General features: G+C 26.9%; 1 protein-coding gene across 11 annotated transcripts in view; it reads left to right on the top strand.

Moving 5' to 3' along the window:
* LOC107437663 (protein split ends) overlaps positions 1-17,980 on the top strand; it is a 64,323-nt gene that overhangs the window by 23,427 nt on the left and 22,916 nt on the right. For 2 of the 11 annotated variants that reach the window (XM_043056975.2, XM_071179635.1), the window contains 5 exons: positions 10,463-10,519; positions 11,540-11,677; positions 13,018-13,136; positions 15,522-15,720; positions 17,687-17,857. In XM_043056975.2, the coding sequence (XP_042912909.1) occupies positions 10,489-10,519; positions 11,540-11,677; positions 13,018-13,136; positions 15,522-15,720; positions 17,687-17,857 (658 nt within the window). In that variant the 5' untranslated portion in view covers positions 10,463-10,488. Of the gene's footprint in view, positions 1-9,905; positions 10,265-10,337; positions 10,384-10,462; positions 10,520-11,539; positions 11,678-13,017; positions 13,137-15,521; positions 15,721-17,686; positions 17,858-17,980 lie in introns of those variants that run through there. The other 9 variants (XM_071179637.1, XM_071179640.1, XM_043056972.2 and 6 more) reach the window with 8 other exon arrangements.

The raw sequence follows: 17,980 nt of genomic DNA, 5'->3' as shown, positions 1-17,980 counted from the left end.
ATTGTTGTTTATTTTTTAAAATTTAATTTTTTTAATTACAGTTTTACAGTGTTGAGCATAATCTTGTATGTCTGTAGAATTTAAAAACTCCTTGAATTTTTTTTTTGCAATAACGGACCCCATTTGCACAAATTCATAAAAGCAGACCCTGGTAGAAAGAAAGTGAGTAATTTTTTCACAATTTCACGAAAAACGGACCTTTCACAAAATGTCTGGACAGACCCCTGCTTATGCATATTTATACAATACGATCTAAAATTTACTTAAATATTGAAGGATACTAGACAGCTTAAAATTATTTGCCTAATTTAACCAGATACTAGGTGATTTTGCACAATAATTCTTTAGTAAACAAAATTGAATGCATACATATATATAAATTATTATTTCAGTTTTTTTCTTCTTTTTTTTTCGTTTCCGTAAAACTAATTACTAAAATATAATTATGAAATCGAATGTATAACTTAAAATTTTTTTCATATAGGTACTATTATTTTTTGGCCTAACTATATTTTACATACAAATTATTCCTTATTGTTACTTTTACAATTTTTTAGCTGCACCAAATTCATCGTACAAACTACTCAGTTTTCCACTCATAAAATCATGTCTTATTGAAATAAATAAGTAAATAAAATAAATGAATAAACAAATTACGATCCTTATAATTTACCATTTAATGCTTTATTTAGTGGATGTCATACATTTTTCCAAACGGGAAACGCCCTTCGCCGTCATTTATTTCGTTTATCTAGTGTTATTAGATAATGAGGCTTCCCATAAACTACTTTTCTTATGTGCCTTTCATTTTCTATCGTCACATTTTTTTTTTCAATTTCTTTTCTCTTTTATAATATTCTTTTAGCTTTCGCTGACCTGGTTAACTCAAAATTTAAATGCTGTAACTAGTTAGTTTTTTTCCTAAGATTTGAATTAATGATTTACTACCTTATTAGTTATTTATTACCTCAGGGCTTAGGCTATAAAGTTCTCCATAAAAACTGATGAAAAATAGTTTATTCCTTAAAAAAAATTACCATTTAAATTAATTACCCATTTAAATTATAAATAAATTAGATTTCATTTAAATTATAAATGAGATCAAAAATTCTAAATAGGCATTTTAAATTAAAAGAGAATCCCTCTGAGAAATTTTCCGAAAAATCCATTTTTTAAATTTCATTTTGCATAATCTGTCAGCATGCACATTTAAAAACCTGAACTTTGCAGTGAGTGATTTAAGAAACTCTTAAATAAACAAATTGATTGATAATGATACCATGAGTCAAATTCTACTTACTAGTCGATATCAATATTAAGAGATTATCACACCATGCCTTAAAGTGATAGAATTCCGGTGCTTATTATATGGTAACGATTTTTATTTGTTTAATACGATTGTTGTTGTTTATTTGTTTTAAATCCCCCCCCCCTGTATTTGAACACTTTTTAGGCTTTCAGAATGAGCAAAGAGCTTTATTTTTCTTCTAGCCTGCGACATGACAACAATTTAAGAGTTATTTTTGAAAAATTGAATTTAAATGAATTTATTTAATACTTTTTTGTGTAATTATTTTCTCTTTTAAGCGAAATTTACTAATTAAAAATTTTTTTGTTACTTTGTATGTGACAGAATATTTTCTGGACTCTGTTACTATATTCTTACAGGGTGACCATAAAACGGGAAAATGCAAGTAATTTTATTAATCTGAAAAAAAAAGGCAAGGAAATTTCAAGGAAAACAGGAAAATTTAAATAAACTAAAAGTCACGGGAAATGAATAAATTGGAGTTTGAGGTAGCTAAAAAAGACTGAGGTACATTAATGATGTCTAATATTTTGCCGAAAAATTTGGTCTTGATAATAATTATTTTTAAAAAAAATGTTTCTTTTAAACTCTTAATAGCACCTTTAAGTTTTTTTGTAACATTTTTTTATGTATTATATAGATTTTTGTAACAAATTTAATGTGTTATCTTATTCTCAAATAAGACATAACTGCAAAATTAATAATGAAATAATATTTGTGATCGATTACAAAAATTAAGGGAATTCTTTGAAATCAGGAATATGTTAAGACGTTTCTTTTCTAAGTTAATTTTATTTTATTTTATAACCGTCGTTGAGCAGCCGACCCAATTTCATGGGTTTACGACTACTTACGTTCAACTCCGTAGTCTTGTAATTTTGAACCAATCCAGAAGACAAAGGAACTCCTGGATCAGTACCCCCAGAGGTATTGATTTGTTGTGGGAACATGGAGGACTTTGAGACTCGACAGATTTAACGTACATCAGTCACCATTTACTACACGGGGAGTCTTCGGCCGGCGAGGATCGAACCCACGACCTCTTGGATATGGGCCCAGCGCCCTACCGACCAGGCTATCCCGGCTTTCTAAGTTAATTAAAAAAAAAAAAAAAAATCTGCTAACACAATATCTCAATTGAAAAAAATTTCCTACAGGCAATTTATTGATTCTTATAATTTTCAACCTTTACGCCGCCACCTAATTTTGACAAAATTCGTCCGAAAATCGATTATTTTTTTAAAAAAGAGTTTTAATATATATAGAACTCTATATTTATTATTATACATACCAGCATATGTTTCTCTAAATTTAGCATCTTTTTGAAGACATAAAATTAGTTATTAACTTACCTTGTTTTATCTTATATTTGGCTATATTTTGTATAATGAGTAACAGTAAAAGAATATCCGCATCGGGGATCAATTTTCCGCCAACAGCTTCTCGCGCTTCTGGGCATTCATTACATTATGCATATCTGGTGCCCACCCTGATTAGTTTAAAATATTAAAAAAAAAAAAAACCTTGAATTGTGAGATTAAATTACTTTATAATTGATAATTAGCTTTGTTTAGAACGATCAACTGGTTTAGTTGAAATAAAAAGATCATTGATTTAAATATCCTCAACTAGATTAACTTAAGAATATATTTTGAGGTGTTCGCAAGGCCGCATCGAACGTTTTTGCTCGAGTGTGAGTCATTCTTACATAACGTCACTAGTTTTCCTTCTTAAATTTCAAGAATTGGGAGGGTGCAAAAGAACGAAGTCTGGTTTCTTTTGACCTGGATACACATTCACCAAGTATGGAGTCAGTTTGTGCTTTTAATTGAAGTTGCGATTTTTTTATTTTTTTTATCGAATGACAGCTGAGAAATAATTTTGCCATTTTATGATGGCTCTTAAGTTGTTTAAGAGCATAGTTTTTTTAAAATTGTTTAATAAATATCTTATATTTAATACAAATTAAATATGTGTACAAAAGTAACCAACATATGATCAAAATGAATATAATTAAATCAGGGTGCGTAGCGTTTTTAAAAAGCGCTTAAAAGTGCTTATTTTCGATTTTCGTTTTTTAAAAGCCCTTAAAGGTGCTTTTTCATTGGGTGTCTTTAAAAAGTGCTTAATTATCCCTTTTTCAAAATGATATTTTTCCTTTACTATGTTGATTTTCGCTTTGAATTATGCAAAAAGACATAGTTAACATTGTTCTTTCTATTCAACGTTTTCATAATTAATTCAACCCCAATCTATTTCGGCTTATAGTTAGTCCGTAGCGTTTGAAAACGCCATTCGTTTTACATAATTCAAAATTTCATGATTTTTGACAATTGTCAAAAACAATGCCAAAATGTTTTTTTTTTTTGACATGACGGTTGAAACAAGATAAAACCGTCGATTGTCAAAATCTTTCCAACCGTGCTCAATTTTGATATTTTTTTAAAGTGCTTAAAAATATTTTTGAGTGCTTGAAAAGTGCTTTAAAGGTGTTTATTTTTTGTTGATTTATTTGGCTACGCACCCTGTAAATGCACTCTGCATTTATGATAGTTACAATTTTAGTAATAATAAAGTGTGTGAATGTTCCAAATACCAATGCACTCTATTCAAAGTCATCAACCTTATGTAAGTGTAAAGTGCGAATTTGTAATGTAATTTTTACTGTTCTTTATATCAGAATTGCCATTGTAAAAGCTCCATTTTCCATTAGTGTTGGTGTGATTAAAATCGCGATTTAAATCGCTTGATTTTTTAAAAAAAAAATTCATTGATTTAACGCAACTCTTTTTTTTTTTTTAATTAATCGTTAAGTCGAAAATGTTTTTATAAATATATTCTTTAGGGTGTGATTCTTTTTAAAGTCTGATTTCATTGCTAATGAAGATTTTAACCATAAAAATGATGAAAGGGTAAATTATCATATTTCAAACAAAATAGACCAATAAGAAAATAAAATAGCGACTAAAAGTGGGTAACAGTAACGTGAAATTATAATTTTCCAATAGCTGCATGTAAAATAATTTTCTGATAATAAACATTTTTCAATTATACTCATTTGGTTTTACGTTCATTTTAATGCTTTAAGTGCTTTTAAAACATATTAAATACGTAATTAGTTAACTAATATTGAATGAAGACAAGTTCTGCTCAGAGAAACTTACAATAATTTATTTCTTTAATGTATTCTGATCTAAACTAATTAACTCTTCATTGAATATCTTAACTGACAAATTGCCTACCTGTTTAAAAATTTTAAGATTTTTGCTTGAACAAAAAAAACCGTGATTTTATTTATTCAGTGGATTAGTTTGTAATAAACAAATTTATAATTAATATGCACAATTAGTTTGTCATAATCTAATTAACTTTTGAAGCATTTTAGTAAATATCTATTTTACTTTACCAGATACTTACACGTATGCTTTATCAGATGATTTGGTTGATAAATATGAAGAAAAAAAATTAAAAAATCTGATTTTAAATTTTAAAAAAATCTGATTAAAATCAAATAAGTCCGATTATTATTATTATTTTTGTTTAAAATCAGCAATTTTGCCAACCCTTTTTTCGATTCTGGAACTGAATGAAAAAAAATGGCCTTTAAATTGTCCATTCAGCGCATGCGCGATGAATTAATATTTTAAAAGCTTATATTTTTCCGAATTTTTGATGAATATTTTCTTCTTTCAAACATCAATATTTCTCTTGTCAATAAATAATAGAAAAACAATTCTTATTTCGTCAGTAAAGAAATGTGTGTAGTTGCAAGATCTGAAGTTGAGGAACGACTATTCTTCTATTTTTGTTTATTTTATTTTATAAAGCATTTCGTTGGAAATTTGAAAACGAGTCAACATTCCGAAGTTTCCATAATACTTATTTTCTTCGATTTTATAGGGTTAATTCTTCTGGCATTCAATCGATATCAGAACTACATAAAAAATTATGTCGTTTGTACGAGACATGTCACTTAGGATTACAGACATCTAAGAACATGATCGCAAACTTAAGAACGATGTGTTTGTTTAGTTCGGGTTGTCTTGTAGAAATAAAAAAAAAACGAAAAAAAAAACGTCATATTTTTCCTAATTTGCTTTTTTCTTTTTATAAAAGTCCTTATATTAAATCTGTTAAAAAAGGACCTATTTTTCTTTTTTGGCTCTTGTATTTTTTTATGAACGGGTTCAAAAAATGTTATAATTTTTTATAATCTGCCAAAGAATTATTTCTGCTATTGTTAAAACGTTGGTGAGGTCGGAATTAAAAACTCTTACAAGTTTTAAAAATTTCATTTGAGTACGAATTCAGTTCAGTATAAAAATAATTTTTCACTGTTTAATTTCGTATACTGATTAAAAATTTACCCATGTCTTTACTCAACAATATTTGAAGTCAGCCCATAATTTCTAAAAAACAAAAAAAGGCGCAGTTTTTGATTCTTCTTAAGTTGCAATATGCTTTTATTTGAAGCCCTTTCAGAGGTATTTTGATTTTTTATCCGTTTCTTTTAATATGAAAAACAGCTTTTGTGTTAAAAGCAGACACTACATAAAATTTTACGAATACAAACATATTACTTGTATAGTTAATACTGATTAAAAGATACAGCTTTTATTGAAATTTCGTTTCTTGGTTCATCATTTCGAATTCGAACTCAAAACGAACTCATGGATCATGAGAGGCACGTAGGACTTGAAAACCGAAACGAAATCACTCCCGCAGAGTCTAATAAAAATGTGTATTCCGTAGCACCCAAACACAGTGCCCCCACCGTAATAGGAGTATTCTCTTGGTTAGAAATTTATGATTCTTTTATTTTTTTTTTATTTATTTTTTTTTTATCTCCCTTCTCTTTCGAAAAGATTTTTTTTTGTTTGTTTTAGTTTTTGGAAAAAAGGTATACTGAAATGAAATGGATATTTTGAAGTACCGTAATATGCATGGAAGACTTGAAATGGATATTTAAGTTTGTCTTTTTAATATGTACTAGTGCAATATATCTGAATAAGCTTATGATGTAATGATTGAATTTTCACCCACGAAGATGCAGTTCATATTTTACGTTAAATCAGACACAAAAATGTACTTTCTGTAAGCAAGCGTATCAACCCATTTTTTGGAATTTTTACTAGGAATTGGAAGAAGCCTTTTTTCGGAATTTTTCCTGTAGGAATTGGAAGAAGCCATTTTTCGGAATTTTTACTGTAGGAATTGGAAGAAGCCATTTTTCGGAATTTTTCCTGTAGGAATTGGAAAAAGCCATTTTTCGGAATTTTTCCTGTAGGAATTAAAAGCCATTTTTCGGAATTTTTACTGTAGGAATTGGGAGAAGCCATTTTTCGGAATTTTTATTGTAGGAATTGGAAGAAGCCACAAAATATAAAAAGCGGACCCATTAATTTAGTCGGGAGTGCGGTTTCTAGTTTGAGCTCCACATCATTTACTATATCTCTACTATTTAAGTCTATAAGCTAATCAAAATATTTTTTTTTTCTCGCTATTAAAAGTCATGAATTCTGTGTGTAAAATATTTTTTTTTCTATAAACATTTATAATTTTTTTTTAAACTTAAAAATGGTCAAAGCATTTTTGAACTGGGATATTTCTTGAATTTTTGGCCTTCTGTTGAGAGTTGCAAACATTTTAAAATCATTTCCATAAACAGCAAACCAAATACGTATCAAGGACAATTAATTTGAATTGTTTAAGCATTAGTAGTAACAAAATTAGTTAAAGCATTAGTTAGTTCTAGTATTCATCCAGAGATTCTTTCTAAACTTGTCGTTTAAAAAAATGATAAAAAGAAACGAAAGCAGGTGAGATATTCTGATTTATACTTTGAAATACATATTTTACTTATATCTAATTACGTGTTTTAAACTTATATCTTTTTTTTTTAAAAAAAAAGTTTCTGGTCACTTGTTTCGATTTTAACTCTCAATGAATTGCAATCAGAACAACATACTATAACAGGTATAATTTTGTTACAGACATTTGGATTATGGTGACAATGAATTAAATCGAGCTGTCAACTGACGATATCTCTTCTTAATTTAAAGTAATTGCCTTTCAAAGCTAAATTTTTTTTTCGAAAAATTAATTAAGTTAGTTTTTTATTTAGTTATTTTGTTTCTCATTTTTGAGTCAGTTAAATTGCAGAGTTTATTAAAAGAATTTATTAAAAGTAATGCGATTTTAATTATTTGATTTGAAAAAAATCATTATTATAATCGTTAAAGCATCCAAAAAGCAAAAATCAACCTAAATAATTATGCTTTTTAAAAAATTTTTGAGTGTTGCGAACACACACACACACAAAATATTACTTTTTAAGTAATAAAATAATTCTAAATTTCAAAATGTTAAGCGTGAAATGTATATCTTGTTATATCTTGTATTTTACATATCTCGTATTTTATATACCTCGTTTTGCACTAATCCAATTTTTGGATAAATGTTTACTTTTACTTATCTCTTGAGATTTGAACATTACACTGCAACAAATATCTATCAGAGAGCAATGAGTTCTCTTTTACTGGTAATGAATTCCTTGAAGTACCCATGCAATGTCAAAAACCAATATATAGTATCCATACAAATATTAAAATAATCTATTATTAAGTTTGAAGACAACGAATGCGCTTTCAGGCGGTTCGTGAAAAATATTGACAAGTATAGCTCAATAAAATTTTGTGAGAATTGAATTTTTTTTTTCTTTTGTTATTTTCTGGCACAGTAAAATAATAAAGAGTTTGAAGTAGGAAAGAATAATGCTGTAAATGACAGTATTGCGTTAATTTATTAATGCAATATAAGTCATGATAAAATAGAAGACTATCATTTTAACTGCTTAATTTTGATGTAATGTGGTAGTAAAAGTTTTGATTTTGTTTCTTATTGTTTAAAGTCAAATTTATCTAATAAATTGAGATAAAATTTTAATTATTAGTATAATTTTATCTTTATTCCACAGATAATAAGTATTTTATTGAAGTTAGAATAAATATTTCAATATTTATTCTAACTTCAATATTATTCCACCATAAAATATTATTTAGTGTTAAAAAGTTAAGGATTTGAGGGATTTTAGTGATAAGCCATATTTTTTTTCTTCCTCTAAAAGTAATCTTTTTTCATCAAACTGTTCCTCGTTATTGTTTCGTTATAAGTTACTCGGAATTTCCTCCAGATAACAGCACAGCTATACAAAGAAAAATATTCCCTTTATGGCAATGGAATTTTTTTTTCCTTTCTTTTTTTTCTCAATACCATGGATGCTATTATGAACACTTTGAAAATGCGTCTTATCATTGATTTTTAAACACCAAGCACCTAAATTATCCAAAAAGAAAATTAAATAAATAAAAATTTGGGATTTGTCATGTTTAAGGTAGTCTGCGTGTAAAACGGAACTTTTTGATTGAATACTCGGAAAAATTGCCAGAACATGTCATGACTCGAATCATCCTGTACAATTCATGAGGTTTTTCTCACCCCAATTTTTGTTGCCATGTGTTATTTTATAAGAAACTTAACTGAAAAGATTTTTTCTGAAGCTTTAGAATTTTTTAAATTTTGGCATCATGAGTTTTGAACTTGACATTTGGAATTAGATACTGATGTATCAAAAACTTTTTTTCAGGAATGAATTATTTTATGATAATTGTTTGCAAATTGTGTTGATTTCATAAAGTTTCTCTCCGTTACGGTACAAATAAAGGATTTATTTCAGGTTGATATTAATTTGTCGTTGTGAAAAATATGGATTAATTAAATGTCTACAATATGATTTCTCCTTTTTATATTTTTGGATCAGACCGTTTGTGTTTCTAGTACTGTTTGTGTACCATGTGTGTTAGACTTCTAACTTTTGTTTTACTCTTGAATCTATAAATTATAATTTTCTATACTATAATTTTCACAAATATACGATTTTCAAAAGTGATTTTTGAATAGATGTTGAAAATGTTTTTGGGTACTTTTCGGTTAGCCGAGCGGAAGCAAAAAGTCGTTAAAAAATGTAGACCTCTGACAACTTTTCTATTTTTTTAAGAACATAAATAAATAAATAAAATGCAAAAATATATTTAAAAAAAAATAGTGGAATTTATTTCCGCCGGCTATCCGAAAATTACCTGTTTTTGTTTAAAATATTTATCATTTTTCGCTTAAATATTTTTTCAATGATTTGAATAATGGAATATTTAAAACAACATTGAAAATGAATTATTTTGGATTGTAAAATAAGCATTAACGACTACTTTTTTGTGTCAAGTTTCCAATAATGCAATTAAAAAAAAAAGAAACAGAAAACAAATTTTTAACTTGTAATTTAAACGTTTGTTCACTCACTTTTTAGCTGAAACAGATACCTGACAAATACATTATTACGAATACACCAAACTGACCGTTATTTTATTTCAAGGCCATCAGCAGTGAGCCGGAACGAAAAATTAAAAACATAAAAGAGAATGAAAGAAAAGAAAATTAAAGTCGGTATTATTCATAGGTTTCATTTCACTGAAAACGTCGCCAAATTAGCGTTGTAGAAACTGAACTTGCAACCACATTATGACGTCATGAGATCCACTTCACGAATCACGGAGTAATTCATCTATCTGGCTGCGTCATATGTATGTGTGGATGCGAGAGTTTGTGAGCGTCTGTCTTCAGAGCGATGTTGAGTTAACCTCTTGTTGAGTACTGGAAGATCAGGATGAAAAGGTTATTTATTCATCACTGTCTAGGAATTATAATTACGTAATCTATGCATACTTTAATCACTTGTTTTAATTGAAATTTATCGGTTATTTCAGTAGAAATTGTTTGATAAATTTAGAAAATTCTATTCTCTGTGGAAATAACACGTACTTATTTGATTGGAATTAATTTAATTAATATCACAAGCATTCGACTGCATCTAGTTCATTGGATTATTTTAAAATAAAATTTGTGAGCATAAGTTTATCGATTCTTTTTCGTTATCATACGATTACGGTCATGGATTTTATTAGAATCCTGTATTTTTTAAATGTTTATCCTTGTCTTTTTTGTTAATTTCATTGCTTATTGTAAACAAATTTTGTTTGTATTCGATTATTTTTATCTTTGAAGCGAGTTGTTTTTATTAAAATTAAATTTGTGTTTTAGGTAATTAAATTACGGATCTGAGCAAAATGTCTAGGCGAAACCGGCCTGTCACAAAAGGTAAGCGAAATAGGAAACTTTGCATAATTAAATTGTATTACAATTTAGTTTGTTTACAATACAGTTTTTTTTAAATGTCTAACTTTCTGTGTCATTGTATGAATGTTTTTATTTTATGAGCTATTTTGTAATAAATGAAGTTAATTATCTTAAATAATTGTTTGTTGCTATTTTCTGTCTCCCAAAATATTTACTGCGTTCAATGCCATCAAGTTTTTAATTACTGATATTCTTTTGATTCGAAGCTACAGACTAGTTACCAACAAAGAAATGTGATTCTTTAATTCTTTTTAAAAGGAAATTTCAATTTTTTATTATATTTTTATGACATGTGTATGAATAATAGGTCTTTGTAGTACCGAAACCTTGAAAAAAAGGCTGAAATTAAAATTTCAGTAGGTGTAAAAAGAAAAGTAGCTGATTAGTTTAAAAAAAATAGTGAATAAATATATTTGTGCTTAAGACTGTCTTGTGTGTTACCTAAGTTGTCATGTTATGAAGGATAACTGTTAACTTGATAAAATGCCAAATTTTATTAAATTGGGGAGTGCAGTAATTATTTTACTCACTATTTCTAGCAATATCTTGTTCTGTCTTCTGAAAAGGATTTAAGATTTATCATTAAAGTTCCTTGAATAGGTATTTGTTTACTTAACAAGATGTACATTAAATCATAAGTTATATAATTATCCATTGTGTTATTGAAAATTATAAATGTTTTAGTATTTATTTATTTTTCTACGAGTAGAATAGTGTGATTCAACTTCTTAGTGATTGGTAAAATACAAAATTGTGATCAGTTTACACTAACTTAAAATTCCTGTAGATTTAATTTTTTTTCTAAATCTGACAAGAAAAATCCAAATGAATGAAGAAAATTTTATAATGACCAAAATTTTTGTGCATTTTTTGCACTAAATATTTTTAAACCTTTTTACTGAGTACATTTTAGCCTTCTGTTACATCTTTTTTAAAATTTTTAATAAATATTTTCTTCCATTAATTTTTGTTTTATATTAGATATGTACTGGTTTGCCCATGGTGGCTCAGAATCGATGATGAATAAAAATGTTGTTGAAGAAGAAAATGAATCAAATTCTCTTGATCGTAAAGGCTATGAAGATCAGAAATTGTCATCTAAAGATATCTCCTTAACAGGTTAGTAATAATAGGATGTAATATATACATACATATATTTTAAATAAAGTCAAAAGAATGTATGCTTTTTTTAATAGAACTTTTTAATTGTTTATATGGACCCTATAAAATTTGCAAAGATGCTGAAAACCGTTAAATTTATTAATTATTAATTTTTTTTTTTTTTTTTTTTTTTTTTTTTTTTTTTTTTTGGTCATCTGCAAATTTTAAAAATTCTCTGTATCCTTATAAAATTCCTCTGTAAAACTTTTCTGTATCCTTGTCGCATAATTTTAGTCATATTTCTGCATGATTCATAGGTCCTTATATCTATGGCTTACATGTGTATATTAATAGTTTAATTACCTGTAATTATGCACAGTTAAACCTACTGAAGCAACCACTCGCTGTTCTACAGTAAAATTGTTGTTAATGGAGGTTGTTTGTTTTTAAGGGTTACCTCAATTAACTTCAAATTGTTATCGATGGTACATGATTCTTCACGAATGATTTTAATTTTAGTCAGTGTCGTTTCCTTGGTGCAGAAATGCCACTTGCATTGGCTTCTTGGAAATTGGATCAATGAATAAAATTTAGTGTCAATAAAAATGATCTCTACTATCTATATAATTATGAGTAAAAACAGATTTATCAATTATGAACGATAGAACTGTGATGCTACAATTGGCATTACCTATTTCCTACCTTTTAAAATATATTTAATTACTTAAGCTTATTTTATTAATTGAATTATATTTAAATTAAATCAAAGAGTTAATCTTTCAACGTTTTCACAATTCATTCAACCACAATCTATTTCGGCGTACCGTCGGTCTATAGCATATGAAAGGGCCAATCATTTGACATGTTTTATGAAATACTTGCGAGTCTACATGTGCATCTACTGAGCTGTGTTTGTTGAGATTATTGCACTCTCGTGTGCGACTGCTGCATTTTGCAAGATATTCTCAATTTCAGGCTTCATTTTCCACCCTCTGATATCAAACCAAAAAATCTCTTGATCATTTTATAATTTCTAATATAAACAAAAAAAAAGAGTTCCTTGTCAGAAACTAGTTATTTTATCATGATCATGTACAGTCTTTGAAATTAATTTTGCATTTTGTTAAAGTATATAGTGCTTAAAGATATTTCTTGAGTGCTTTAAAAATATTTAAAAGGTGCAAATTTTTTGTTGAAAGATTAGGCTATGCACCCTGGATTAGCTCACAATATTTAAGTTCCAACTATATTCTAAAAATAGTAAAAAAAAATTTTTATTATTGTAGTGTTTTTTGCAACTTTACTTGAAAGTTAGCCATTAATTTTCAATGCAAGTTATGTTATATAATTGTTTTCAGATGGAAGTAATTCATCTGGTCCCCCATCTCTTGAGCGGGATGACAGATTACTACAACACACCACCGATAAACGAATGGCAGTTGAAGAGCGAAGAAAACTTCTATTTGAAGCTGAACAGGTAAGCAGTTGTGTTCATTTCTTATTTTTAATGTGAGACAAGGTAGATTGGACTAGGCTCATTTATTTTAATGCTGTTTAGTATTTTTTTCCTCATTAATCTGTTACACTACAAATTCTATGAACAAATCAATTGCTTCTATTAAAGTGCCATAAACAAGTAATATTTTAGCACTGCTAAGTAATTTTTTAGATTCTACTACTTTATCATCTAAAATTTGTTTCTTCAAAATTAAAGTAATAAATTGCAATTCAGGGTTAGGTTTTTGCCGTCAAAAACTGGTTTTTGACATGACAGTGGTAAAAACCGTGTTTTTACCGGTAAAAACTGTCAAAAACCTACTGTTTTCTTAAATTTATGGCATATAGCAGACAATATATTATTTTCACATAATTGCCTTTATAAATGAATGTTGTAAATGATTGCTATTGATTTTGCAATTATATATATATACATGTATTCTTATAGAAGGATATACATTCATATAGAAATATTGTAATATACTTATGGAAAATAGTGATACTTACTTTTATCATAATAGCTTGATTTGCAAAGGATTCAAAATTTTGCACTTCTTAATTGTTAGAAATAAACAAACAAACAAAAAAGCTTGGAACTATTAATAAATTCAGGAACTAAAATGAAGAATTTAAAATTTGGCATTTCTTAAATATTAGAAATAAGCTAAACAAAACTTCTAACTACTAACAAACTCTATGTCNACACAATTTCTTTCTATTTTTAAAATAGAAAATTTTAATGTTTAATCTGAATTCTTTGAGTTTTTCTTTATATTCTTAAAAGCTATGTGAGGTGATTGAATGCAATTTAATCTTAATTAAATACAGATTATTTGTATTTAACATTTCTTTATTTAGTTTTTTTTTAAAATTTTTAAAGGATGACTGAGTTGAAGAAAAGCTATTCCATTTTTTTAATCTATTATTATTAATCTATGATGTTTTATTTGATGATAAATAATCATTTTTAAGGTCCTTAATTTCTACAAAAAAAGTCCTTAATTTTTTTGATAAAAGTCCTTAAAAGTGCTTAATTTTTGCTTTGATAAAAGAGTGGGAACCCTGTATAATTTTAACAGTTATAATCTCTTATTTAAATTTATGTGTATATTTGTTTTAGGAGTAGAAAAATATTTTTTAAAAATTCAAGTTACTCAAGTCTGATATGAAGAGAAACAAAGTTATCAAATATTTCATAAAAATTAAAGTAATTATTAACCTTAAAAGTTATCAAATATTTCATAAAAATTATTAAAAAATGTACTTCAAATTCAACTTGTTTACAAATATGCATTTTATTTATAAAAATTATGCTAGTTTTATTAACGTTAAGTTAATAAAATTTTTAAGAAATATATTTTTTTTTTTGTTTTGTTTTTTTTAAACTTTTGTTTAACTGAAACAGAATTTAGAATTGAGATTTGGGTTAAAAAAAAAAAAGCAACACAATATTTTGTACCTTCACACAACACAATATTTTGTATAGAAATTACATATATATGTTGTGTATCTTATTTTAAAAAAATAAATAAATTTGAATCAAACATTACATTTTTAAAGGAATTACAACTAAAAACAAAATTTCTACAGGCATAAGAATTTTATATTGTGCTTGTATGTTTGTTAATATCTATCTTAATGTGAAATGATGCATGAAGATAATATTATTTTCAATGAATCCTGCTCAAGAAATATAAGGCTGTTTATTGCACAAGCTATTGTTTGTTCTTATTTATGTTTATAAATTATTTTTAATAATTATGCCAGGTTTATGCAAAATCAATTAGTTTAAGTGACAAAAAATTTGTTATTATGAAATTCAATAAACAATTGTGTGTAGTAAGAATTTTATCATTTGAAGAAATGCATGTTTTATTAATCTTTAAAGCTGGATTTTTAATTTTAATATTAAAGAATATAATGCAATATTGTATTGATAACATGTATCCTTCAATATTGCTTTTGAGTACAATTTTGTTACGTGGTCCAAGAGGTGAATCAAGCTTATTATGTCTCGATTAATGCTGGTCCCCTCTTCAATGTTTTTTTATTATTTTTTTTTAATTGTTGCTAAATATTATATATTGAGTATTATGAAGAAAAAAATTAAGAATGAGGGAAAGTAAGTTATTTATCATATAAAAATATCAAACTATATAATTTTTTAGCAAAATTAAAAAAAAATAATAAATTTAAAAGTGAACTAATTATAACCTTGGTTTCCTCCTATGTTTTATCTATTTATTATCAACAAATTCAATGATTAAAATTATATTCAAATAATCAATTGAAGACCTAGTTATTTAAGATTAAATATGAAAATGGTTGATTGAAAGGTTTCTCTTTGAACTGGTGTCTTTTGCAGGAAAGAAATGATGCAGTTATGAGAAAGCACATGGAACGAGAGGCGGCCCTGGAAGCCCGCCGTAATGCAAGTCGGAGTACAATTTCTTTTGCATTTGGAAGTTCTATACCGCGTAATATCGATTCTTTACAACCTGTTACTCATAATGTTGAAACAGACTGTATGAGTAGATCCTTTACTGCTAGTTCATCACACAGAGGTATTCATTTCATGTCTTGCTTTAAAAAAAAATTATTTTTTTTACTTCATCAGAGATATGTATGACATTTAATGTATTTCTGATTAATTATGATTACCATACCAAGAAAAAGATAGGGGAAAAAAATCATTTTATAGAAGAGAACGTTGCTTCTTTGTATCATTTTGTTGCAAATTGACTTCTTTCTAAACATTGAAGAAAATGTTGCAAATTTTTTGAAAAGGAATTAGAGTTGACATTTAAAATGTTGCAATTTTAATTTCTACAGGTTGCTTTTAAGAAAAATTTTGAGACACTTTTGCATTTTCATATTCTAATTTGTCTCTTCTTTGATGCAATAAATGTACTTCAGAAGTCATTAAGTTCATTGTGAACATGGAACCACAGGACTGTGTTTAATTTTGTTTAACTGCTAATAATTGAAGACTGCATGAAAAATAAATTCATTACAAAGGACTAAAGCAATTTTCTAAAAATCTCAACCAGTTTTTTTAAAATTATTTATTTTTGTTAGTTTGAATTAACTAAAAATGTGTAATTCTATTAGTCTTTTTGTTATAAGTTACCTGTCGAAACGTTGAAGAATTCTAAAATGTATCTCTTTTTTGCACTAATTTTTTTTGTTATTATTATTCCATCTTCACAACTGAATAAAGAATCTGCTTCAAGATTAAGGTTATTCAAAAATTTTTAAGACTTTCATTTCATCTTGTTTAAATTAAGTGAAGTCATATCTTTTATAAAATAAAAAAAAGAAAAACGGCTACAAAAATTTAGTAGAAATAAACAGCAAGCCAAGTTTAGAAAAATCTTTGTCCTAAAAACATAAGGAAATTAAGCATTTAAATGAAAAAACAAAACAAATTTTCCGAGTCATCCAAAATTTAAGAAAATTACAAAATTACATTTCAAGGAAATTTCAATGTTAACATCAAGTTAGGTATATATTGACTTTACTCATCCATATTTTTCCATGAATTCTTTTAATGTTTCTGTAGGCACTAAGCTTCAGTTGGGTCTTAAAATTCCTTATAGTTAGCTTAGCTTCTAATTCATAAAGCAATTTTTAGGTTTAACAAGTTTTTACTTTTCTATTTTTGACTATCAAATTTTTTTTTTGGTAGACTTACGCTTCTTAAAATGTTCTTGGTTAAAATCTTGGCTTGAACTGAAGCTTGGTTAGGCACTAAGCTTCAGCTGGGTCTTAAAATCCCTTATAGTTAGCTTAGCTTCTAATTCATAAAGCATTTTTTGGGTTTAACATGTTTTTACTTTTCCATTTTTGACTATCAATTTTTTTTTGTAGACTTACGCTTCCTAAAATATTCTTGGTCCCTAATTATTTTTAAAGAAATTTATCATGTAAAGATTTTTTTTTCATATATACATCCCATTGAAAAATCATTTTTGTGTTTTTAAACTTGTGATAAAGACCTGTAATTTCTTATAATTTTCATTTATTTATTTGTTCTTAATTTAACTCCTGTTTCATCTTCTAGTGGTGAGGTAATCATTACAAAGAGAGTATGTTAATTTTCTGTTTTCAGAGATATATTTAAATTATACTTTCGTCTCTTATTTATTGCAATTATTATTTTTCTACATTTAAAAATGTCATTTATTATGCCATGAAATGTCTCATTATGAAAACAAGTAAGTTAAATATATTGATTTTATTAAAAATTTGATACCATGTAATCTTGATACATAAATAAATAACATAAAATGAAAGCATATTATAAAAACTGCACTTTTGCAAACTATTAAGACTTGTGTTATGGTAAAGCTTATTTATGAAAAATTTGTAGTATATATAAATATTTTTTTTTTTATCCTTTAGTGTTTGTTTTCCATTTTATCCATTTTTTTTATACTTAATTATAAGATTATGTAGTTTCTCTAAATCTCTTAGACTTCTATCAGAGAACTCATTTATATATTAACATATTTTATACCAACCTTTCAGCTGAACTTCATAATAATTTCTATGACAGACGATCTGTTTCACCTGTTTACTTAGCTGGGCCTTGTTTGGTTAATGGCATTTGCCATCAACCTGACTCTAGACTCTCAACTTATTCTGAGAAAATATCTAATACTCAGTCAGGCTGCTTAGTGGGTTCTGGTGCTATCATTGGTGAGTAGGGATAGTGTGATTCTTCATGAATCAAAGCATGTGGAGGACCGCTAAGCATGTCTCTTCTTGTAACTAACATTCCTGTCTCTTTCTCTCTATTCTGTAATTCTTTTTCGTCATCTT

The sequence above is a fragment of the Parasteatoda tepidariorum genome, chromosome 4, assembly GCF_043381705.1.
Source record: "Parasteatoda tepidariorum isolate YZ-2023 chromosome 4, CAS_Ptep_4.0, whole genome shotgun sequence".
In the NCBI taxonomy this organism is placed as follows: domain Eukaryota; kingdom Metazoa; phylum Arthropoda; class Arachnida; order Araneae; family Theridiidae; genus Parasteatoda; species Parasteatoda tepidariorum.
Note: the sequence above shows the minus strand (reverse complement) of the source record. Positions and strands in the feature narration are given on the sequence as shown.